The 25,869-nt window shown below is 53.6% G+C and overlaps 1 protein-coding gene across 3 annotated transcripts in view; it reads left to right on the top strand.

Moving 5' to 3' along the window:
• HIVEP3 (HIVEP zinc finger 3) overlaps positions 1-25,869 on the top strand; it is a 98,879-nt gene that overhangs the window by 53,778 nt on the left and 19,232 nt on the right. For all 3 annotated transcript variants that reach the window (XM_084874457.1, XM_084874455.1, XM_084874456.1), the window contains 2 exons: positions 5,302-10,940; positions 14,388-14,533. In XM_084874457.1, the coding sequence (XP_084730583.1) occupies positions 5,838-10,940; positions 14,388-14,533 (5,249 nt within the window). In that variant the 5' untranslated portion in view covers positions 5,302-5,837. The remainder of the gene's footprint in view (positions 1-5,301; positions 10,941-14,387; positions 14,534-25,869) is intronic.

The raw sequence follows: 25,869 nt of genomic DNA, 5'->3' as shown, positions 1-25,869 counted from the left end.
CCAAGCCCTGGCTGGGTCTTAGGATTGAGAGGGAGGGGAAGGGGGGAAAGTAGGAATTAAGAAACCACAGTCACCCCAGAGAAGTGATTTGGGAGCCTCCCAAACAGTGAATAATCCACCACTCATTATTGGTGGGGAAAACATTTATCAGGAAACCCAGTTCTAAGCAGGGTCACGCCGAGTGATTTGCACATGGGAGGAGGCTTTGGTGTGAGTGCAGATGGATGTAGTTAACTGGGAAAACTTCCTGGAGGAGCTGGGGTGCTGGGAAGAAAGGCAGAATCCATCTGGGCCATTCTGACCAAGGCCAGCACTCTTGGGGGTTTTCTAGGCAGTGGCCTGCGCTCCGGATTTGCATCATACCTCTGCCCTCTCTTGTATTATCTGAAGCAATTAGCCTCACCTCTTTGAGCCTCAGTCTTCTCATCTGCTTAAAGGGGATTGTGTGAGGGTTAATATGTGAATGTTTAGTATAGATTGGGCACATGGTAGATGGTCATTTAGGTATTTTTAAAATATTTTCAGTATTAGACTCAGTGCCAGGCACTGAAAATACAAAGATGAATTTGTATTCTCTGCCCAGTCGAGAGGGAGACAAGTTTCCCGGGAAGATGCTGATGATGATTAACCCGCAGACCTGACCCACAGCAGATATCTCAGGCTGGTCAGGGAAGCAGCACTATTTGATCTATGGCTTTAGTGGACAACTTATTCCCAACACAGGCAATCCATCAGACCCTAGGTAGTGCCTATTTTCCATGAGTGAATCCAGGCCAGAGGATGTGAGGCGCTGGTCACCTCAGAAGTCTGATCCAGCCCCACAGCACACTGCTGGCCACCCCAGGGGAGCAGACTGTGCCTTCCACTATATAGACTGAACCAAAAGTAGGTTTACAGTTCATATAGAAAACAATGCAATAATTAATAAATAATCCTATATAATAAAAGCCCAATATGCAAATCGACCGAACTGCAGAACTACCGGTGGAATGACTGGTCACTAAGCTGCACACTGACCACCAGAGGGCAGATGCTCAACACAGGAGCTTCCCCCAGCCCACAGGCCCCAGGCAAGTCAAGGCAGGTGCCAGTCGGGGGCCCCCTGATCACCCCGTTGGTCGCCCCGCAGAGGGAGATGACTGGCGTTGATGGCAGCAGGGGGCAGGGTCAGCCAGCTAATGGGAAATGCCACCACCCCCCAATCGCCCCACTGGCCACCTCCCTCTGTGGGAGACAACTGGCAGCAGTGGGAGGGAGGGGGCGGGGTCAGCGAGTGGGCAGTGCCAATCCAGCTAAGGCGGGTGCCAGGGCACATCCTTCCCCCTCCTCCCTCCCCCCCCCCCCCCCGGTTGCCCCACTGGTTGCCCCACAGATCAGCCCTGATCGCCGGCCAGGCCGAGGGACCTTACTCATGCACAAATTTCATGCACTAGGCCTCTAGTAATTCAAGAATTAACTCTTTCAGGTATTCATAACTCTAAACCTACTTTTGCCTCACCCTATATAAAGGATAAATACCGCCAATATAAAAAAAGTTTACATAAACAGATAAGAAAAATATAATTCATTAGAAACATAAACAAATTCTTATTATAAAATAATTCCCTGAAGGAAATAGTTAATAAATTTATGCAAAGTTCTAAGCCTCCCTGGAGATCAAGAAATACAAATTTTTTTTAAACATAAGAGGCCATTGTGGTCGGCAGAAAATGACCCTCAAAGAGGTCCACATTCTAATCCCTGAAATCTGTAAATATATCTTGCCTTTCATGGCAAAGGTGACTCTGTAGGAGTGATTAAATTAAGGATCTGGAGATGGGGAGATCATCCTGGATTATCCAGGAGGGCCCCACATAATCACAAGAGTTTTTACAAGTGAAAGAAGGAGGCAGGGCAGTCCAAGTTAGTGTCATTCATTGAGGGAAGAATGCAGCAAGCCATTGTTGGCTTTAAAGCTGGGGAGGGCCACGAGCCAAGGAATGCAGGTGACCCCTAGAAGTTGGAAAAGGTGAGGAAATGGATTTCCCCCTAGAGCCTCCAGAAAGAAAAATGGTCATGCCTTGTTTTTAGTCCAGTGAGACCCATTTCAGACTTCTGGCCTCTAGAACTGTGTGATAAATTGTATTGTTTTAGCCACTAAGTCTATGGCAATTTGTTCCAGCAGCAATAGGAAACGAGTTCAATGATTGCATATTAGTAAATATTAAAGACATTGGTTGTATTCCCGGTAGAAAAAATTCAGAGAAACAGTCCTCATGCACAATTGGCATGTAAACTGGTGCTTTGCGGGGAGCTATTTGTCAGTACCTATCAAAAGTTTAAGATGCATTCCCTTCTTGGAATTTATCCTTGCGTGAGTATGCAGAGGATATTCTTTGTAGTGTTTCTTGGAATAGAAAAAGCTGAAAACAACCATCATGGGCTTCAATACAGGACTGGCTGAATTTTAATACAGCCCCAAGTAGAATACTAGCTGCCCCCAGAAAGAATAAGGTGAACCTCCATATCCTTGTGTACACTATTTATTTTCTTCATTTACATAAAATCCAGCGTATGCACATATTTATATATATATATGCCTTAGGATGTTGGAAAGAGCATATTAAATTAACTATAGGTTCTCTGAAGAAGGACATGTGAGGAACAAGGGGCTGCTACCCACCTTAGCTTGCATAATCAAGGCCTGGGATAATGCCACCAGGATGGACTCCCCAACATTAGCCGGGCTCCCCATTTCTCCTGTCCAGCAGCCAGAGCGAGGTTAGGACATACGTTAAAAGGCTGTTAAGCCCCTAGATACCTGAAGATACAGCCATATCCCTGGGCCAAGCCAGTGCTCCTGTAGAACAGAGAGCCACCTACGGCAGTGCCCACAGACTAGACTGTCCTGTGTCATAGTGGGCATTGATTCCTTGGGGCAGGAGTTGAACCCCGGCGAGAGGTTGAGAGACACAGGACAGTCTAGCTCTGCCACCATCACTGTGCAAATTTTAGGAAAAATCACATCATCCTTCTGGGCCTCTGTTTTCTCATCTGTCAAGTAAGCAGATTGGCCTAGATCACCGATCTCTAAAAATCCATTAGGAAGCAGTGTGATTTAAGTCCTCCTAACAAAGATGGAAAGTGTATATCAGATACCCCAAGTCAGCACTTGTGCCTGGTTTGATTCTCAAAGTAAAACCTGATTGTAAGGGTAACCATTTGTCCCAGCTAGCCTGGGACAGGCCTGGCTTATTCCTGTTGTTCCTCCCCAATCATTAGTAATGCCTCTTTCACTCTCAAATGTGCTCTTTCACTCATCCAAATGTGTTCGGATGACATCTTACATGGCCCCTCTGCTGAAGTGAGGTTTCCCTGCCATACCCCAGTGGCCCTGCGACCAGAGGCTGCCTTCCCTGCCTGAGTCAGGTGAGAACTTTGACTACTCAGAGAATAGCTTCCAACAGACGAAAGTCAATCACTGCATCTGTAGGAGGGACATCAATTGAAGACTCAGGTGATTTCATACATTCACTGCCCCTGTACCAAGAGGCAGTGAATGTATGATGTCCCTCCTACAAAATAACCAAAGGGTTATTTTCAAGCAACACTTTTCTTCCTGCAAGGAACTGAGATAGTTCTTCATCTCTGGCTTATAAGAACTCCATAATGGATCCCATCTCTCCTTTCTCCTTGGCTGCCGGGAAGCTCATATATTTGTATGGCTCAACTCTAGAAACACTGTGAACCCTTAGGATCGGTATATCAGTCTTCTTTCCATCCTCCAATCCAAACTTCCTGCCTTATTTATATGTTCCTTTGTTCTGATCTGTTATTTTATGTAAAGTTGTTTTTCTATTTCTAGTTTGTCATTCTTTTATACATTTTTATAAAATTTTGCTATAGTTCTCTTGAATTCTTTGTAAACCCAAGATGGAAAGGACACACAAAAGGGGTAAATTTATAGTGTGCATTTTTTAGCTAATAGATCAAGCCATCTGCTCCTCCATGTCACTGTGTCTGAGGTCCTGCCATCTGACAATTATTGGAGTCTCTCAGACTTGTTGACTTTCTGAGTGCCCCATGAAAGTGCAAAGAGTGAACTCTTCAAGTCTTCCCCAGAAAACACTGGTGAAAAACAGGGCAAGGATGTGAAAGGAGCCCGAGGTCAGGATGCTGGGGGCAGAGCATGCTTACAGGAGAAGGAGGAAGGCCAGGGAGACACTGGTCACTCCCCCAGGCCCTCACCCAGGGGATGGACCAGGAGATGGACACCTGTGGGTGTGTGGGAAATGGACTCCAACCACCGGGAATCCGGTTCAAGTGCCAGCCCTGCCTCTTAGGAACATGGGACCTGAGCAGGCCACCTCCCCTCTGTGGTCCCCAGTTCCTCCCACCGAAAAGAAAGGTGGGCTGAGTGGGAGTCCACAGTGACGTCCAGCTTTGAAATGCTGACCGTGCTGCTTGGAAGAAGGGCCTGAGATGCACTTGGAGCCCAAGAAGCCTAGACTGCCCGATTTTCGGCTAGCCCTGGGAGGGTGCACCCACTCAGAATAACTTTGCCCCTTGGCTTGGCAAGCACTGCCCTCTGGGGCACTTCCTTTAAAAGCTGCAAAGCTGGAGGAATCTGCCAGGGTGATCCTCCAGCTGTTGCTGGGCAGCTCAGGTAGCTGTGCTGTGTCAGACGATGAGCACCCACAGCGAGGGCAGTGGCTTTAGCTTCTCCATGAAATGCAGGCTGCAGAGGTGGGTTAGCAGAGGAGCAAAAGCCATGACTGATGCCCCTCCTGGACACCTTCAGAATCCAGAGCCAGAGAGAATAAAACCTGAGGACCATCTGCCCCTTGGAAAGCTCATCCCTGAATATCCACCAGCACTTCTTCCCGCACCAACCAGCCTTTGTCCTGTGGCATCCACGTCCGTTACCGTGTTGGACCCTCTGCAGGCCCGAGGCATCGCTGAGGCATGAACTGTTATCCATTTCCTAAGTTAGACAATTGATGCTTAGGGAATTAAAACCCTCTAGGAGGCACTCACAAAGCAGACTAGAGCCCAGGCCTCTTGATCCTCGAAGGCCTGAACACCAGCCCCAGAAGCACAGCTGACATTCGACTCAACCAACAACAGTGTGAATGGGGGTGAGGGATGGATGGGGAGGGCCTGGCCATTCAGAGCCAGGGGGCGTGGGTTCTGCTTGAATCTCCCTGGTTAACCTTCTAGGGATCTCACTGGGCTTCACAGGCGGAGATGCCCAGGCTGTGGACGAGTCGCAGTAACCCTCTCTTCTCTTGTGTGTGTCCTGTGTGTGTGTTTGTCATGTAGAAGCGCGTGAATCCCCTCCACGGCTCTGGATCTCCCACCCGGGACTCAAGGAGAAGAGGCTGGACGGAGCCACCCACGGCATCCAGCGCAGCTCTTCTCCGCCGGGACCAGGGATGACTGGGCCATGCACACCGCCGTCGCCGGCCTTCGGCACTTCACATAGCACACAGGGGACTCCTGGGGGGCCCCTCGCCACTGCCAACTGAGACGACACAATGGCAGCGCTGACGCCCCTCATGACATTTCCACGACAGACATTCAGGCGGAAGGTGCTGGCGCATTTTCTGTCTGCAAAGTAGAGGGCCATGCCTCACCCACGTGAATAGCTCGAGCCCCCATGACTTGCTCTGAGTCCGCTCACAGCCAGTGACACTTGCAAAAAAAAAATAAAAAACCCGACACCGTCCTGGGCTTGGCTTCCTCCGCTCTTGACCAATGTGGCCGAAGCCAGACGTCTCCCCGGGACACTTGGATTCTCCATAAATGCAGCCTGCCCTGCCCCTCCCTGAGTAGCACCGGAAGTCTCTGTGGAGGTCATGGATCCTGAACAAAGTGTCAAGGGCACCAAGAAGGCTGAGGGAAGTCCCCGGAAGCGGCTGACTAAAGGAGAGGCTGTTCAGGCCAGTGTTTCGGCCAGTGCCCCGTTCCCAGGGGGCGGCACAGGCGCTACCCCCGAGGGTTCCCTCCAAGATCGCCCAGCCCCGCAGCCCTTCCCGGGCCCCTCGCCGGTTCTTAGGGAAGGCTCTCAGGAGAAACCGGGCCAGCAGCAGAAGCCCCTGCCCACGAGGCCCTCCATCGAAGCCTCCGTCCACGTCTCCCAGCTTCCACAGCACCCTCTGACACCAGCATTCATGTCGCCTGGCAAACCTGAGCACCTCTTGGAGGGGACCACGTGGCAGCTGGTGGACCCCATGAGACCTGGACCCTCGAGCGCCTTCATAAGCACCGTGCTCCCTCCTCAGAGCCAGCTCCTCCCTCCCCATGCTTCCATCATCCCCGCCGAAGACCTGTCCGGCATCCCCAAAATCTTATTGCCCCGTGCCTCCCAGGTCCCCTTGAAGCTCACAGAAGAGGCCCCCAAGAAGGAGAGGAAACCCCAGAAACCAGGCAAGTACATCTGCCAGTACTGCAGCCGGCCCTGCGCCAAGCCCAGCGTGCTCCAGAAGCACATCCGCTCACACACCGGCGAGAGGCCCTACCCCTGCGGCCCCTGCGGCTTCTCCTTCAAGACCAAGAGCAACCTCTACAAGCACAGGAAGTCTCATGCCCACCGCATCAAGGCCGGCCTGGCCTCGGGAGCGGGCGGCGAGCTGTACCCCCCAGGGCTGGAGATGGAGAGGATCCCGGGGGAAGAGTTCGAGGAGCCCACCGAGGGAGAGAGCACCGACTCGGAAGAGGAAACAGCGGGCACCGGTTCGGCTCCCCCCACAGAACTGTCCCCCAGGCCCAAGCACCCGCTCCTGTCCAGAGGCCTGTACAGCTCTGGGAGCCAGGGCTCCAGCCACGAGCGCAGCTCCTTGTCCCAGTCCAGCTCGGCCCCGTCGCTCGAGGACCCTGCTCCCTTCGCAGAACCTTCCTCCGAGCACCCCCTGAGCCATAAGCCCGAAGACACCCACACCATCAAGCAGAAGCTGGCCCTCCGGCTGAGCGAGAGGAAGAAGGTGATAGATGAGCAGGCGTTCCTGAGCCCGGGCAGCAAGGGCAGCACCGAGTCCGGGTACTTCTCCCGCTCGGAGAGCGCCGAGCAGCAGGCCAGCCCGCCCAACACCAACGCCAGGTCCTACGCCGAGATCATCCTGGGCAAGTGCGGGCGCATTGGGCAGCGGCCCGCCATGCTGACGGCCACCTCCACCCAGCAGCTCCTGCCCCTGGCCTCCGAGGACAAGCCCAGCCTGGCGCCTCTGTCTGTGCCCCGGACGCAGGTCATCGAGCACATCACCAAGCTCATCACCATCAACGAGGCCGTGGTGGACACCAGCGAGATAGACAGCGTGAAGCCCCGGAGGAGCTCGCTGTCCCGGCGCAGCAGCATGGAGTCGCCCAAGTCCAGCCTCTACCGGGAGCCCCCGCCGGCCCACGGCAGCGAGAAAGCGAAGCCCGAACCTTCGTCGCTGATGAGCCTCCAGCACCCGCCCAGCACCGCCCCCCCTGTGCCTCTGCTGAGAAGCCACTCAATGCCTTCGGCCGCCTGCACCCTCGGGACCCCCCACCACCCCTTCCGCGGTAGCTACTCCTTCGATGACCACGTCGCCGACTCCGAAGCCCCGAGCCGCAGCAGCCACACGTTGACCTCCCACCCCCGGATGCTCAAGCGCCAGCCGGCCATCGAGCTACCGTTGGGAGGGGAGTATTCCGAGGAGGCTGGGCCAAGCAGCAAGGACACAGCAGCCCCCAAACCGGCGGATGAGCCAGAACCCAAGGAGAGCGAACTCACCAAAAAGACCAAGAAGGGCTTGAAAACGAAAGGGGTGACCTACGAGTGTAACGTATGCGGTGCTCGGTACAAGAAGAGGGACAACTACGAGGCCCACAAGAAGTACTACTGCTCAGAGCTTCAGATCCCTAAGCCGGCGGTCTCCGCAGGTGCTTATCACGCGTCTCTGGAAGCCGAGAAGGGTCCGGCCGAGCAGGAGCCCTGGTCCCAGGTGATGCATTATAAACTGGGGGCCACCTTGGAGCTCACACCACTGAGGAAGAGGAGGAAAGAGAAGAGCCTTGGGGACGAGGAGGAGCCGCCTGCCTTTGAGGCGACCAAAGGTCAGTTTGGCAGCCCCAGGCCATCCGATGCGGCTCGGAGCCTTCCCCTGGAGGCCACCAAGCCACCAGCAGAACCAAGTAAGTCAGCGCCCTCCCTGGAGGGAGCCTCGGGCTTCCAGCCGAGGACTCCCAAGCCAGCGTCTGGTTCCGAATCGGGAAAGGAGAGGAGGACGACGTCCAAAGAAATTTCTGTCATCCAGCACACCAGCTCCTTTGAGAAGTCAGACTCCCTGGAGCAGCCCGGTGGCTCAGAAGGGGAAGACAAGCCTACGGCCCCAGCCCCGTTCTCCTCACCCCCGCCCACCCCGCACGGACGCCCAGCTCACTCCCTGCAGCCCAGGCTGGTCCGCCAGCCCAACATTCAGGTTCCTGAGATCCTGGTGACCGAAGAGCCCGACCGGCAGGACACAGAGCCCGAGCCGCCCCCGAAGGAGCCCGAGAAGACGGAGGAGTTCCAGTGGCCCCAGCGCAGCCAGACCCTCGCCCAGCTCCCCGCAGAGAAGCTGCCACCCAAGAAGAAGAGACTGCGCCTGGCGCAGATGGCCCAGTCCTCGGGGGAATCCAGCTTCGAGTCCTCCTTGCCTCTGTCCCGCAGCCCAAGCCAGGAGAGCAGTGTCTCTGTGAGTGGGTCTAGCCGCTCTGCCTCCTTCGAGAGGGACGACCAGGGAAAAGCCGAGGCCCCCAGGCCATCGTCCGACACACGCTCCAAACCCTTGGGCACGCACATGCTGACCGTCCCCAGCCACCACGCACACACCCGAGAGATGCGGAGGTCGGCCTCAGAGCAGAGTCCCGACGTTTCCCATTCGGCCCACATGACCGAGAGGCGCAGCAAATCGTTTGACTGTGGCAGCTTGTCCTTGGCAGGCCCTTCTGCCCCGGCCCCGGTGGCTCCAGCTGCCCCCACAGCCCCCACAGCCCCAGCGGCCCCTCCAGAGAGAAGGAAATGCTTTTTGGTGAGACAGGCCTCCCTGACCAGGTTTCCAGAAACAGAGCTGGAGGCCACCCCCATGGGAAGACAGGAGAGTGAGGAGCCAAAGCCCTCATCCAGTAAAACTGTGGCCAAAAGCTCACTGCCCCAGGTTTCCTCAGCGGCCATCTCACACTCCGGGCACCCGGGAGGCAAAGGCCAGGTGCAGGACAGACCCCCACTGGGGTCCACTCCGCCCTTCACAGAAGCACTGCAGGTGCTCCACCACCCCATTGCCCAGCTGCCCCTGCATGAGAAACCATGTCTGCCCCCGCCCGTCTCCCTTTTCTCCTTCCAGCACCTCTTGCAGCACGAGCCAGGACAGTCTTCAGAATTCTTCTCCTCCCAGTCCATGTCCAGCCTCCTCTCCTCACCGTACTCCATGCCCCCAATTCCTCCCTCCTTATTTCAAGCCCCGCCATTTCCTCTCCAACCTACTGTTTTGCATCCAAGCCAACTTCACCTCCCCCAGCTCATGCCTCACCCTACCAGCATCCCCTTCCGGCAGCCCCCTTCATTTCTCCCCATGCCATACCCGTCCTCCTCAGCACTCTCTTCTGGGTTTTTCCTGCCTCTCCAATCTCAGTTTGCCCTTCATCTCCCTGGCGATGTGGAAAGTCATCTGCCACAGATTAAAACCAGCCTGGCCCCGCTGGCAACAGGAACAGCTGGCCTCTCCTCCAGCACAGAGTATGGCAGTAACATCCAGCTGCCCCCCTTGCCTCCCCCATCCAGCTCCTCAGTGCCCATATCGGCCCCTCCATTGGCCCTGCCCGCCTGTCCCAATAACATGGTGTCCCTGGTTGTACCCGTCCGAATTCAGACCAACATGCCATCCTATGGGAGTGCCATGTACACCACCCTCTCCCAGATCCTGGTCACCCAGTCCCAAGGCAGTTCATCAAGTATAGCTCTTCCTAAGTTCGAGGAGCCCTCATGTAAAAGGACGACAGTGTGTGGGGCAGATGTGTACGAGGTCGGGCCTGGGTCAGCTGGGATAAGTGAAGAGCAGAGCAGAGGTTTCCAGACTCCATACCTGAGAGTGCCTGTGACATTACCTGAAAGAAAAGGCACTTCCCTGGCATCAGAGAGTGTCTTGAGCCTGGAGGGGAGTTCATCGACAGTGGGGGGAAGCAAACGTGTCCTTTCCCCAGCTGGCAGCCTTGAACTTACCATGGAAACCCAGCAGCAAAAACGGGTGAAGGAAGAGGAGGCTTCCAAGGCAGATGAAAAACTGGAACTGCTAAAACCATGCAGTGTGGTGCTTACCAGCACTGAGGATGGCAAGAGGCCAGAGAAATCCCCCATGGGCAGCCAGGGCCAGGTCAGGAGGGAGCTAGAATTGCTGTCCAGCTTGCCCACAGATCCATCTGACCCAAAGGAAATTACTCCCCTTCCTCACCCTACACTGCCCCATGTGACAGCTCCAGGCTCAGAGGCTTTGAAGGAATATGTGCAACCATCTGGTAAACACCACCGAAGAGGGTTGCCCACCCTGAGTGTGAAGAAAGAAGATTCCAAGGATCAACCTGACCTCCCTTCACTGGCACCTCCCAGCTCACTTCCTCTGTCAGAAACATCCCCCAGACCAGCCAAGTCTCAAGAAGGTACGGACTCAAAGAAGGTACTGCAGTACCCCAGCCTCCACACAACCACTAATGTCAGTTGGTGCTATTTAAACTACATTAAGCCAAATCACATCCAGCATGCAGATAGGAGGTCCTCTGTTTACGCTGGTTGGTGCATAAGTTTGTACAACCCCAATCTACCAGGGGTTTCCACTAAAGCTGCTTTGTCCCTCCTGAGGTCTAAGCAGAAGGTGAGCAAAGAGACATACACCATGGCCATAGCTCCGCATCCTGAGACAGGAAGGCTCGTGCCATCCAGCTCCCACAAGCCCCGCATGACAGAGGTAAGTTCAATCTTATCTTTTTTCTCCCCACTGATTTTTAAAGTCTTTGATGAGCTTTTAAAGCCACATTTTCCTCAGGTCCCATTTGCAAAGCTAGTGACAGATGAGTGGGTAGATTTTGTCTCTGTCAGCTGGGTCTGGTCAACTTACCAGGAAACATTTATTGGGTTCCTTTGTCAGTGTGTCCCTCATGCAATCAGAATAGATACATTTCAGTGAAGTAAACTTTAAAGTGATACTGCTTTCCCATTAGCTGCTATTGTAAAATCACAAACACAATCTCAGCCAGGAAAAAAACAATTCTCCAAAAGACTGTTTGGAAAACTTGACTGATGGAAATGCCTACAATAATTATAGAACTTTATGTCAATCCATCGTATGTTTTTCCTGTCCTGTTAGTCTTCTCCTGCTTTTCTTATACTCTATATCTACTGTTTCTGTTCTCTGACACAACTTGAAATATTCTTATTTCCAGAGAGTCTAGAATTTGACACAACTCCTAATATAGTCTTTTCTCTAGGATAGCAGCTAAACCTGGGATGCAATGTCCCTCTTTACCAATAGTTGGCAATGTCACTTAGAGCTTGACCCATCTACGCTGTGTGGTAGCACCTAGCCCCACTAAGGGTGCATATTTACTTTCATTGCCTCTGACCTGATGTTGCATCCATCAGGAAATATATAAAATGAATGAATCCCTGCAAGCTCAGTAAGTTTGACATTTGATAGATGGTACCTTCAGACCCTGACAAGGCTGCCTAAGGACTCAGGCCATGATGTCTTATGATGACTTGGCATTTGTGAAATAATAATTGGTCTGTTGATTGAGCAGCCTCACTGTGCCAGGCACTGTGCTTGCCCTTGAATCTACTCAATGCTCATCTCCACTTCTGAGATAGCAGGATCATCTCCATTCTACAGATGAGAATCAGAGGGTAATAGAGGGCAAGGTCACATTGCAAATATTTGGCAAGCCTAGAATTTGAACTCAGATCCGTCTGACTCCAGAAAGTCTACTTTACTTTTTTCAACTATTTGAGGAAAGAAAACCTTAAAGTGTGTCCTCAGGTCAGGTGCTTTAGCCAAATCAGGCAGAAATCTACTAAACTAAATTCATATTATAGACAAATGAACATAATCATGTTCTATATCTTTCCTATATTCATACTCTCCTCTTTATCCTTGAGTGAATTTTGTGCATTGAATTTGTTTTTAGATCAGCTGGATATTCTCACAAGACTGTTTCCCAAATTTATTCTCTAAATGCCCATGTCAGTCTAAGACATCCCTAAATGAGATTTCTACTTTTGCAATAAACATCATTACTGACTTGCTCTCCAATGTCTTTTAATAGCTACATGTACTCCCCAGACACTGTTGTAATTATGTTTATACTTATAACTACTTGTGCACTCAGGTACTGTGCTAAACTTTACTTTTATCCCCACAACCACCTTGTAAGTTAGGGTACTCTATGGCCATGTTATGGATGAGGAGGCAAAGCACAGATAAGTTAGGCAACTTTCACAAGGCCACAGAGTGAATGGCAGAGCCTGGATTCAAAACTGGATCTCATTCCAAAGCCCTCTCAGATGATCTGGACTGCCTCTCTGTTTTAATGACCGATATTAAAAGACCATTCAATAAAAAAGAAGAGTTAATTTGGCTTAATTGGATTGGGCAGTCATCAGATTGAAATTTTAAATTCTTAAAATGAGATGAATCCTGCAAAAAAAATTTGGAATATTTCACTTGGGTCGCTGCATGTTTCCTGCCAGCATGCAGGGGCACTCAGATTCCCTGGTTCTTAGCCAACTGCCTTTCTGCTCAGCCCCATCACATGCTGTTGGGACAGGTGTGGTAGCTGCCATGGGGACTGCAATTCTTATATTTTTCCAGCACCAGGACATACAGTTGCTTCTCCCACTGGCTGTAAGCAGTGCAATTTCTTTATGACAGTGGCATGAAGCAGCATGATAATCTCATTCTCGACACTGCAGGCTCCAGCTGCCAGCCCAGCATCAGTGCTCCCTATTCAAGGGTGGGCCCACCCCCTGCTGCTATCCGGGGGGTCTAAACAATATATTCTCTTTTGACAAGGGCTTGGAAAGCCTGACTGTCTGTGAAATAAGCCACAGGGTCCCATGAAACACATTTTCACCATATACCACATTACTACAAAAATTGAGTTCATTTCATCAATAACAACATTTATCAGAATACAAATGCTTCCCCCTTTGCAGAAATCAACAATTTAATATGAAATAATAATAGCATTTAACTCAGAAACAAATGACAGGCACACCTGCTTCAGGTGGCTCACCTGAGTTTCGTAAGCAAAACTAGGGTGCTCTGAGTCAGTCCCAGGTCAGATATAAACTGAGGAAACCCAGATGTCAAAGGCAGTATGTGTAAGCAGGAGAGAGTGTCCATGTTGGTCATGAGGTCCTGAACCAATCGATTGTGCCTTGGGCACTGGAGTAAAACAGCTCTTTCCTAATGGAATTGCCGGGTCTCACCTATCTAATAAAAGTGTTGCATCAGATAAAAATACAAATAAAAATATGTCCTCATCCAGCCAGCTCTCGCCACTAAGGCCTGTGGAAGAGAAAAGCTTCCCTCGATGAACAGCACAGAGCCTGCCCACCCTCGGGTGCATGCCCATCAGGGCTCACACAGCCTCTCTAGCCCAGCTCTGGGAGGCCCTGTTGGTCAGGGCCTTCAGGAAACCTGCGTTCTGCTCCCAGCAGTGCCCTTCATCTGCTGGATGACCTTGACTGTCTGATCTGTAAAAGAGAATTAAACTAGTTCAGTGGTTGGCAAACCGCAGCTCGAAAGCCACTTGCAGCTCTTTGGCCTCTTGAGTGTGGCTCTTCCACAAAATACCACGGCCTGGGCGAGTCTATTTTGAAAAAGTGGCCTTAGAAGAAGTTTAAGTTTAAAAAAAAAAAATGGCTCTCAAAAGAAATTTCAATCGTTGTACTGTTGATATTTGGCTCTGTTGACTAATGAGTTTGCCAACCACTAGACTAGTTCATCTCCACAAGCAGAGTCTTCATTTATTAGTTCAGCATTCCTTATGTGCCCTCACTGAGAGGCAGGCCCTGTTTTGGGTGCTGGCCTGACTGAGGGGGCCAAGGTGAGCACCTGTCCCCAGCGCCTCCCTTGCCAGTGTACAAGAAAGAGCGAACTGGTCTTCCCGTGGAAAAGACCTGGCCAGAGTCCTCGTTGTGACACCGACTGACCCCATGGCCTTGAATAAGGGACGCCACCTCTCTGGGGTCAGCTTCCTTCTTTCTGAAAAGTGGGCTTACAGCGCCTCTTCACGGGGCAGAGTGGAGATTAAGCCAGCCCCGATTGAGTGTAAGCACGCAATGCCATTGAAGACATCGTTCCCTTATTACCCATGTAACCGGCAATGGTTTTGTCCCTCCTGCGGTGGACCAGGTTCGCCTCCCTTCGCTGGTTTCCCTGGAAGGCCAGAAAGATGTAGCTAGAGTGGAGAAGGAAGAGGAGACACGAGGGAAGCCCGAGGAGGATGCTCCCGCCTCCAAGAGAGGGGAGCCAGCGAGGGTCAAAATCTTCGAAGGAGGGTAAGAAGCACGTTTGGCTTGCAATGTCTGCTCCCTATGGAGTCAGAGGTCGCGCCCAGCTGGCCGGAGGGCTGGGGTGGACCCACCTGCATTCCGTCCGAGATGGTGAATGTCTCAGACGCAGGGCCGTGCCTCCCAGCAGATGCCACCCCTGTGGGATGTGCAGGCCACCTCTGTTTGGGGACATCAGCTGCTCGGTGGGGGGTGGGCACACTGGGTGTTGCAGGCTGGTGGGCCTGAGTCTTCCTCCAGCCCCTCGGTGTGTCAGTGCCGGCGGGTTCCCAGTCCTGCACTGGGGTTGATAGTGTGTCTCCCGGGTCTGCTCAGACTGCCTTTTTGGTATGTGTTCTCAAAAAGTCACCTGTCTGTCCAAGCAGCCATCCTGGTACGCCTGTGTCCCACAGGGCACTCACGCTCTGCCAACCAGGCAGTTTGCAGCACCTTGCATGTGCCACATGTTTACACCAGCCTCTGTGCCAAGTGGCCAGGGTGTAAATAGTGGATGAGGGCTCATCGGTTGGTAAATATTTAGTATCTCATCCCTGGATTTCACCTTGGGAACCTAACGATGCAAACATCTCAGAACTCACAGTGGGCTCTGAAGGTGTGCCTTGTCTCAGATTGGCTTTGTGGTCGTTCTGTGCGAGCTGTGTTCTGTGTGGCCACATGTTTGCTCCCTGGGATGTGGGTGTCTGTAAGCGGGTCCCGTGGTGTCTGTCTTCAGGGTCCTGTGTCTGTGTCCCCAGTGTTCTCAATACAGCTCTCGTCCCTCCCAGTCCTGAAGGACAACGGCATGAGGAAAACTACCTCCCAAGGGCGGCAGCCCCCACCAGCACACGGTCACCGGGGCTGCAGGTCTCCAGCACCTGTAGGTGCCTAACTCACAAAGTCAGAGTGGGAGGTGCGGGTCCCCATGGGGCACCCTCCCGCGGCCCTGACCAGCAGGGAGTGTCCAGAGAAGGGGTGTTTGGAAAAGAGACTTGGGGAGTTGGGTTGTCCCAGTGGCAGGGAGGGGGTCAGGGATGGCAAACACCCTGAAGTGGCAGGGGCACCTCCCACTGGGGAGAAATGTCCTGGAGTTCTAACAGCAGCTCCATTGAGAGCCACTAGTCCAAATGGCTCTAAACTCTGACTGGTCCTCTTTCCAAGGGAGGACCAGTGTCCTCCCTGCTATTTGGTTAGAGCGCCCTCGTGTGGCTCTGTGTCCTCACAGCATTGGGTCCTTGGAAGGCCATGTATCTATAGGAATTCATCCGATGGTACCTCTGGACTTGCCTCCTTCCCTCTGTCCGTGGGGCCCAGGGCGGCTGGTGAGCGTGAAGAGCTGAGAGACAACAGCCTTTAAAATCCTGGTTCCCAGGGGGCTCCCTGCTGCCTTGTCCCTCAGGGAGCCTGAGCTCTGGGAGGGCAGCTGGCAGGAGCCTCTCCCACCGCAGTTGGTTCATAGTTCCAGCTACTGGCTGAAGTCTCGGCCACAAAGTCTGCCTTCGGACAAAAGGTGAAAGGTTACACCTGAGTGTCCTCTCCTCTTCCTGCAGCCCGGGCATCCGTCCGCACTCCTCCCACCCACTCTAGCCCCACCGTCCCGTCCAGGCTGTCAGTCCCAGCTGCTCCGTTTCAGAGTCTGTCTCTCTTTCCAGGTCATCCGTGCCCCAGAGCAGCTCTCCCACTTACCTGTGTCCCACCCGTCAGTCCCCTTCTCCTCCCGCCGTTTCCTCCTCCGCAGAAGGGGGTAGTCACATACTTTGCAGATGGTCAGAGGATGCTATGCGACCCGTGTATAGGCCTCATTTCTGGGCTCGGGGGATTTTTTACTATTACGTCCATCTCTCCTGTCTCCCTCCAGGTTAATCTCTCTGTTCTGTCACCTGTGAAAAATATCCTTATGCTCTCAACGGGTCACATCCAATTTTGCACTTTGGGGGATTAGGTGGTGTCACCGGTCAAACCCTCCTGCAACCCAGCTAGCTGTCCTCTCCGAGTCCCGCTGTGCCTCCCACCCCCACTGCATTCATGGTTCTCTTGGGGCTGGTATGACCCCAGGAGTGTTGGGGATGTGGGGTGAGCGTCTTTGGGGTTATCACATAACGGGAGCACTTCTGGTATCTCATGAACAACCATCCATATAGCCAACCACAGAACCACTGTCCCATCCCAATGTCTCAGGTGTCTCCCTCCCAAAACACCGAGTGAATCCTTCAGGCACACCCGTCCGAGCTCCCAAGGTTTTGCCTCAGACTCATTTATTCCTTTTTTCTTTCTTTCTTTTCTTTTTATTTTTTAACACAGCAAGCATTGCGTTGCATTCCAGCACATTTGACAAGAGTGTGCAGGGGGTTCTGCTCCTAGGAATCACTGAGTGATCTAGGCAGGGGCGTGGGAGGGGAGCGCCTGAGAGAGGAAGAGGGGGATGGCGACTTGTGTGCTGGCTCCTCAAGCTTCCCTCCCTCAGCTTCTGCTCCAGGCCAGGGGCCAGAGCAGCCCAGGGCCCCTCCTGCCTCGGACGCAGCGGGCAGTGCAGGCCTGCCGTGTGCTGGGGAACCAGGCAGACGTGAGAGACAGCGCTGACAACTCTAGTGGGTTTAACATAGAGCTGCAACTTCTTTTTACTCAACAGTGTTCCTGAGATGTATCCCTGTTGATCCATAGAGATGTATGATGTCGATCCATGGAGATATAATTCATAGCGATGAGATACAAAAGTGGACGCTGCATGAGCCCAACGTTGACGAGTCTTTTTATCGCTAGTCAGCTACTCACTAGTCACCTTATTCTTCTCCTTGACCTCCAACCCAGGAATTGATAGTTAGTTAACCCACCCATCAATGAGGAGCTATTTATTCAGTGCTTTATGGGTGCTCTGTGCCAGAAGATATAGCCAGGCGGTAAGATGCGATTCTGCCCTCCTGGTGCAGAGGACAGTACAAGTCTCGGTGCTGAGGTGTGGACTGCCAGTGTTGGGATGCTTACAGCAGGAAGGGACCCACCTGGGGCAGAAATAATCAGAGAGAGCTAGGCCTGGGAGGCTGGGTGAGATGGGGACAGGTAGGGAGGAAAGGTAGGTTGGTTGGCAGTCTGAATGTAATGAGGACTCATGTACCTGGTCAGTTGGACTGATTTCTGCTGGCCTTGAGTGTTCTCTCTTGTCAATGTCATTCATCTCCTTGATTTTAAACCTCATCACTGTCCCAAGGACACTAAATCTGGGTCTCCAGCTAGGACCTCACTCCTGAACCATAGACCCTTGCTTCTTCTGCCTCCTGGGCACCTTTGCCTGGGAGATTCAGGGCACCAAACTCAGCATGTGCCAACCTCACCCTCCCGTTGTCACCAACAGCATCTTCTTCCACATCTAGATCTCAGACGATGCACCCCGCTCCTCATACTCAAAACCTAGTGTCATCTTGGATGCTTTCTTCTCCCCTGTCCTTCCTCTTCCTATTAGTCCCCAAATTCTGGTGTCTACACAAGGTGGTCTATGATTTGGATGTGGTTTCTCTTCATCCCCTGTGCTATGGCTCTGGTCTCCCTCTCTCCGGAGAGAGGTTGGTGCCCCTGAGTGTCTTTGATTGTGGTTCTGCCTGTGCCGTGCCTCTGCTCCAGGGTCTCTGTGGCCGCCTCACCTACAGCATCTAGTGAGAGCTCAGCCTGCTCTTTCAGGCCCACCTCTGACCCGCCCCTGTGTGCTTCACCTCTGTACCTGCTGGGGCTGCCCATTGCCAAACCCTATTCAGCCTTCAAAGGGCAGTACTCAACCCTCTTTCCTAGCTAACCTCCTAGGTCCCTTCATACCCCTAGTTTTAATAATATTGGTGCTAGAATCCATTCCTGTCTTCCCCCGATCCCCTCCTGACTTGGATCCAAGGGCCATGCTTCGTGCACACCGTGTATGATTTCTATTTATTGCCTTGATTTCCCGGTGTACACACCCGTCTCGTTCCCCATCGCTTCCACACCTGGACAAAGCCTCTGTTTCCCAGGCAGCCTCTGGGAGGCCCCATCAGGAATGTGCTGGCTCTCTCGCCTTTGCCTTGGTCATTATAGAAGGGCTCCTTTGTCAGGGAATGTTGTTTTCACGTAGACAAAGTTATATTGTTCATTGAGGGCGGTGCCTATATTGTCCTAACTCAAGTTCACTTGTTGCAAGGAAAGATGGGAGGTCAGCCGAAAGGGCTGGTGTGGAAGAGGAACTTGATGGAAACTACCTGGATTCCAACAGTAGTCATCCAGACCCAGTTGGGGGTGGGAGAAGGGGTGGGAGACATAGACCGGGCCAGCAGGGAGTGGGGGAGGATACTCATAAAGGAGGCCATGGACAGGGGCAGGGAAGGACTGCGTTTAGAGTGGCAGCCCAGCCTCAACTTAGAATTGGAAAGCATAGCCGAAACCGGTTTGGCTCAGCGGTAGAGCGTCGGTCTGCGGACTGAAAGGTCCCAGGTTCGATTCCGGTCAAGGGCATGTACGTTGGTTGCGGGCACATCCCCCATAGGGGGTGTGCAAGAGGCAGCTGGTCGATGTTTCTCTCTCATCGACGTTTCTAGCTATCTCTCTCCCTCCTCTCTGTAAGAAATCAATAAAGTATATTAAAGAAAAAAAGAATTGGAAAGCAGGGCAATAGAACAGAAACACAACAGTGGGCTGGGCCAGGAAGTGTGGGATAGGGTGACTCCTGGGCATGGGTTGCCTAGGACTGCCCCCAAGCCCTTCAGGCCTTTAGCAGAAAGATTCCATGCCAGACCCTGCCAACTTCATGACTCAGGTGCTGAGCTGAGGGAGGACCATCCTGTCAGAGGGCATGGATGCCATCCCTTCTCATGCATCCCAGCACACCCCAACACCTCACTCCAGCCACTGCCTCCCTGCTGACCATTCCACTCTGCATGTTCAGACTTTAGACTATCCCCAAATAAAAATGTCCGATGTTAAATAGTCTAGTTAGGTTGACACTGCTGACCTAGCATCTTTCTCCTGGGTGCTCAAAGGACTTTCCCGGGAACACCCGCTCCAGACGTTAGAGGAAGCTGGTTGTGTCACTAAGAAACCCAAGTCACTGACGGGGGGGGGGGGGAGGGGGGGGGGCGGGAAGAGGGGGGGGGAGACAATGTCAAAAGCGAAATGGGAAAGAAAGAAGACATATTGATTGCGGGGCAGACTGAGTGTCTGAGTAGCTGAGACCAGAGTCCCGGGAGCCTGAGGACTGTCAGGGAAGACCTAAATGCATCCCATTAAAATTTAAAGGAGGATCCATTCCTTCACCAGGCACTGCCTCCCCTTCCTGTAGGGGGTCTCAGGCAGCAGGGGCTCAAAGCTGAGAGGAGGGAGTGCAGGAAGTGGAATCCCCACCGCACACGTGGTGGCCCAGAGGGCGGAGCTCAGTGGCAGCCAGTGTGTCCTCTGGGCTTGGACAGTGTGTGCCTGAGTCCCGCCTTCCATCTGCCCTGGAGTCAAATGGCAGCAGGAGGAAGCTGGCTTCTCCCCGTCTCTCCTGTAGGAGAAGCAGCCTCCTCTCTCTCTCTCTCTCTCTCTCTCTCTCTCTCTCTCTCTCTCTCTCTCTCTAAAAATTACACATATGCAGAGTTTGAGGATGCAAATCTTTCCACAACCTTTCCTTCGTTATGGAAAGATCTGCATCCTCAGCACCCTTTCTCTTCCCTGAATTTCCTCCTCCCCACGTCAGAAACCACCCCTTTCATCTCTTCTGGGCTCATCTTACCACCTCCACTTCTCTAAGTGATGTGCCTGGATCTCGGCTTTTCAGCTTTAGGCATTGAAAAGCCACACAAGAGTCTTTCTGCCCTCCACACCCCCTGCCCCATCTTCTCGCCCTCTCATTAGAGTGGTACCCTGTGCAAGTCACAGCTAAGCCACATCATGAACTCCGGTCACTTTTTCTATCCCGTACAACTTTTCTGTTTCCACTCGGGATACTAATTGTGTGTGTGTTCTGGGAAAACTTAGTTCTTTGTAAAGATTATCGCTCAAATAGAAATATCAGTTGTTAACAGTCTAGTTAGATGGACTCTCTGAACTGGCCTAGCATCTTTCTCCGAGTACTCAAAGGACTTCCCAAATCTAAGTGAAGTTAGGACACTTCAGTGAAGCTACTAGTTTTCTTTGCTTCACTCAGTTTTCTAGCATCTATTACTGATTTGGTCTCCAAGTCCTCACCTCACCAGCACCTCCCTCAGGCATTCAGAAGCATCGGCTGCTCTGTGAATCCCATCTTGCTGACCCACAGTCCCTCCCTGGTCAGCGGCTCCAGGCTGCACGGGCCTTGGCCTGGCACACAGCTACCCTCGCGGTCTCCCTGCACCTCACCCTGGAAATGCCCTTGCCTTGTCTGTTGGGTCTCCTTTTTCTGGAAAGGATGTCCTCCCCTCCCTCAGTTTATTCCTCATTTTCACAAAGATTCCATGCCCCCCGCCCCTCCACAGTGTGGTCTTTCTGAAAAAGGTCCAGGAGAGGTTAGTTTTCTGGCATTTCCCGTGACTGACAATGCCGGGAAGTTCTTCACTGTTACCATGGATTGAAGTGTAGGATTCACGTTGGGAATGACTTTTCATAGGTTTTGAAGGCATTGTGCCCTTGACATTGATCCATTCTCATTCCCATTTGATTGCAGGCTCGGGTGGAGGCTGTAAGCCAGGGGGGTCTTTGATGGCCATGTGGACAGTAGTTCAGAAGGGAGAGAGGTGGACGTTAGTTCCAATTCCATAATGGGAGAAACAAGATCAAAGAAGAAAAATGGCACATGGGTTGTTGGGCAGATGGAGGGTCCGACTGAGGTTGAGCATGAGCCCATTGGAGTTCATTAGCTGCAGATCACAGCAAATGTACCTTTGCCATCTTTGGGCATTGTTTGAAGTAGGGCTGCCTCCAGGGAGGCACGGGGTGTGAGCACGGAGCTGGAGACGTGGGCAAGCAGCGTTTCCTCGTTCGCTTGGAGGAGGTGGGAAGGAGTTGGCTTTGGAGTTGGAGGCCTGACTCTGCCATTACTACGCCTGAGACCTGGGGCTCTTCCCGAACCTCGGTTTCTCATCCGCCGTGGGGTTTGGGTGAACCCTCTCTGACGTGACCTGTGGGATCCTTTCTGCTCCCGTCATCAATGAGTTTCGTCAGCTCCGCGCTCAGCACTGGAGATGTTCTCGGAGACCGGAGACCGTCGGCAGGAAGGCCAGGGCGAGGCGGCCGTGGGGCTGCTACATGCCCCAGTCTCTCCCTGAGGAGAAGCTGGCCTTTCCTAAGGATCAGAGAACCCAGCCCAAGCTCACGGGCAGGGGCCCACCTTGGGCAGGGGCCTTTGACGGGGTGCCCAGCCCAGAAGAGACATCTCGGGGGAGAGCTGGGGAGGATTTCCTTTTGGAGCGCAGGGTTGGGTATTGGGTATTGACTGGTCTGAACACACAGGTGAGGGGGTGAGATGCACAATTTATTCTAAAGTGGCCTCACAACTTAGAATAAGGATCAAATGGCTCTCTCCCAAAGGTTTGGAGAAGGGGTCCCAGTGGGGGTCTGTTCCCTCCAAGCATCAGCAGCTCCTTGCTGCCCAAGGCTGAAGGCCCAGCCCCAAGTGACCTTCCAGCGACCGCATCTTGCGGCCTGGCATTTGCCAGGCCTGGCGCCTTGCATCATGCTCTTTGGGACCTCTGGGTGCCATTCTTCCCTCTGGAGGTGCAGGTGCCTCTCAGGACCATGGTGAATGCCCAATAGTACCAGGCACGTGGAAACACTTGCCCAGAGCTTGGCACATCCATCCCACCCACTGCCGGTCGGCAGGAATGAGTGGCATTGCTCACTGCCTGCCCTCCACAGGGAGCACCTCGCTCAGGTCAGCAGGAGAGCCAGACCTGGGCTCAAATCCTGTCATCTAAGCTCTCTGTGGCTCAGTCGTCTGATCTGGACAATGAGAATAACAGTACCTAGGTGTCGAAGTTGTTGAGAATGAAAGAAAGCCAGGTTCGTGTGTAAGTACCTGGCACAGTGCCTGGCTCCTAGTAAGGCGACCTCTTATTCAGTCGTGAATGATCATATTTACCTGTATGATCGCCTCTGCAAGGGAAGGGAACACTCCTGGCTCCTCCCTTCAGTGAGTGCTCTGCAGACGGGCACTGGCTCTGAAGTCAGGCCTCTGTGGGAGTCCTGGGTCTGCCAGAGTGGCCGGCTGCTCTTAGGTAGATCATGTAACTGCTGTGTGCCTCCGTTTCCTCATCTGTAAGATGGGGACAATAACAGTAATTATATCTCAAAGGGTTTTCATGAGGACAACCTGAGATGCTACGTGTAAAAAACGTACAGTGCTTGGCACATACTAATCACTCCGTAAAAGTCTAGAGTGGCTGTTACTATGATAGAATCCCTAAAAATTGTTTGATCCAAATGCCTCACTTTGCTAATGAGGGAACTGGTCCAGAGAGGTATTAGCACACCGCTTTACACCTACATAAAACATGCCAACAGGGGGAAGGGAGGAAGGGCTGTGTATGTGTGTGTGTGGAGGGGGGGGGCGCGCATGCGTGTGGTCAGCCCCAGGGGAGTCCTTTGGCTCAAGAGGTAACACAGCGTGGACGGGTTGGGTGCCTGGGGTTGAGGAGGGCCGTCTCACACACACGGTGGACTAGGCGTGAGGAGTTGAGCTTGACCAGGCAGGGGAGCTTGGCCGTGGCCTGGGCTGGAAGAAACGCATTGAGGAGTTCAGGGGGGGTGGGATGTGGCATTGACCACTTGCTCTTAAACAGTTTCAGGGGGAAAAAATAATTGTTTTCCTATATGTTCAGCTTTGCTGTGTCTGTGATCATTGCAAAATAAAAACTAAAAAAAACAGAGAGAACTAGTTTGTCTCGGAAGAAAGGAGACCTGGGAGGCCAGGAACCAAGGGAGGAGTTTAACAGGCAGAGATGCTGTCAGGGCCAAGAGAGGGAGCTAAGGGCGTCAGACCAAGGAAGGAGCGGGGCCGGAACTCGAAGCAGGATTTGGGGCCTGTGCAGTGGACCGGTGTCAGCTGTCACCAGGGGTGGCCTGCAGACCACAGGATGGGCCAGCTGCCGGGAGAGTTGGGGGAGGTGTGTCCTGGGAAGAGCAGCCAGCAGAGGACAGATTGGGCTGGAGCAGGGCAGCAGGGCTGGTGTGCCAGGCAGGCAGGCTCCCAGGAACAGGGTGGCAGCAGACAGCACCCAGAACAGGAGCCAAAATGAGCCTCAGGCGGCCCGGGAGAAGCCAGGCTGTGAACGAGGCCTCATGACCTGCTGGTGCGCATGGCTGGCAGACGGAGGCCGGAAGGCGGCCAGCCAGGGACTGAGCAGGTCTCCTGGGAACTGGAGCCAGGAGCAGGCAGGGCATCTCCCCGGGGAAGGTGGCAAGGAGTGGAGGCAGCTGGCAGGGGCCGGAAGGGCCAAAGAGGCTTGTCCACGGGCTGTGCTGTTCAGCCGGGGCCAGGGAGGAAAGTGCGGTGGCCCAGTGGGGGCCAGGTGGGGTGCAGGCTGGCTCAGAAAGAAGGGGTCACCCCCTAGCAAAGAGGCGGAGGCCAGTTCCCATGGACTCTCAGGGCGTCAGCATATCCAGCAGCTGGACTGCCTCAGATCCGTCTCTCGGAAGCTTCTGTGATTGCTTAGCTTGCAAGCTGGGGACCAGGCTCAGAGCCATGACTTCCTGCGGTTTGTAACCTGCTGGTGGTGGCGCTCTGTGGACTCTGGGTTTTCACCATCACCGTGAGTGGTGAAGCCCTCCAAGGGGGAGGGCTGGGGGCGTGCCTCCTCCTCCTGGCCAGTGGTGGGGAGGGGGGCTCTGTGGGGCTGAGGGGGGGGGGGGCTTGAATAAGTCTGGGCCACAGGTTGAGCAGAAGCCCAGAAGCTCCCACTGGGGCTGGAAGGGACAGCAGTGGCATGGACTGGGGCCACCTGTCAGCCCACCAGCAGGAGGCCATTCCCTGCTCCGACTCTCCCAGGGTGTTTTCGGGGTCTGGTGCTGAAAAGAGCGATCATGGATGTCCCCATACTGGTCCAGGCTCTCTTCCTTCCCCCGTTTAGGGGCTAATGCCTTTCATCTGCCCCATCCTCCTGGAGGACCCAAAGGTTAAGGTCGGGGCAGGGGCTGTTGTGAAGGTAGTGGGGCTCTGTCTGGGGTCCAGCAGAACAGGACAGCTTGCTCGCTCACCGAAGGGGGCGCCTCCCCTCTCTTCCTCAGACTTCCTGCCCACAAACCAGGGAGGCCCTCCCAGCTGGGGAGGCACACGGAGGCAGCAAGCTGGGCTGCCCGGGCTCCCTGGGTTCGGGGGGGCTCTGGCAGGAGAAGCCCAGCCTCCTCATCTTTCTCTCCGGTCTGACAATGAGACAGATGTTGGGATGGGCCTCCAGCGCTGGGTCTCCACGGGAGGCCCTGAGTGAGGAGATAGAGGGTTCAGCAGGCTCCCAGGGACCGGGGCAGGCTCTCAACACACCTGTTAACCGAGGGTTGGGGGACAGGCTCTCTCCTCTTGAAAAGTCATCGTGTGCAGACACTCAGCATCTCACCGTGTTTCCTATGCTGAGTCATCCTTCCGGGAATTCCTCACGTCTCCCTCCCTCCGTCCCTGGATTCCCGGGCACTTGGCTGTTAACCCCCGGCCTACCTCACAGGTTCTCTGTGTCTGCAGCTCTCTGGGTGACAGCCTCCCACAGGCTGGGACGCAAATCATCGGGGTGATTTCAGTGGCGCCCGGACAAATGCTCCTTATTTCAATGTCATGTTCCATTTTAATGTGTTAGAATAATGTAGCCTCCATGGGAGCTTTGACTTTCTGACTGTGAGTCCTCAGGAGGAGGCTGCGTTAGGGCAGGAACCCAGGCGCACTCTCCGCCGCCCTGCCTCTGCGCTCAGGCCCTGTTCCCTGAGCCCCCCCCCCCCCCCAACACACACACACCCAACACACACACACCCAACACACACACACACACACACACACACACACACACACACACACACCTACTGCGCACCCTCCAGCCCACCTGTAGTAACTGCAGCCATATCCTACAGAGGGTCAGCTGTGCCCAGGTACAGACTAGAAGCTAAGCAGCTCTTAGCCACTGGCCCCCAGGCATGGATCGGCACCTGGTTTATACACACATTTCATCGGCTGTGATGGTAGACAGCTCTGGTCAGCATCCCCTCTGGCTTCTGCACACACAGCACCAGAAGGCGCTCCCGAGCCCAGCTCTAACTGGGCACCTTCCTCTTCCCCCTCCACTGCCGGCAGGACACCCGCTAGGCTTTTGTGCCCGCGTCTGAGGCATGCTTTTCTAAGTCACCTCAACCTGGCCTTCAGCCTCAGCTCCTGCTACTTGTCATAGAGAATTGTGCCAAGG

The sequence above is a fragment of the Pipistrellus hanaki genome (genome assembly GCF_964339955.1).
Source record: "Pipistrellus hanaki genome assembly, chromosome: 2".
Lineage (NCBI taxonomy): Eukaryota > Metazoa > Chordata > Mammalia > Chiroptera > Vespertilionidae > Pipistrellus > Pipistrellus hanaki.
Note: the sequence above shows the minus strand (reverse complement) of the source record. Positions and strands in the feature narration are given on the sequence as shown.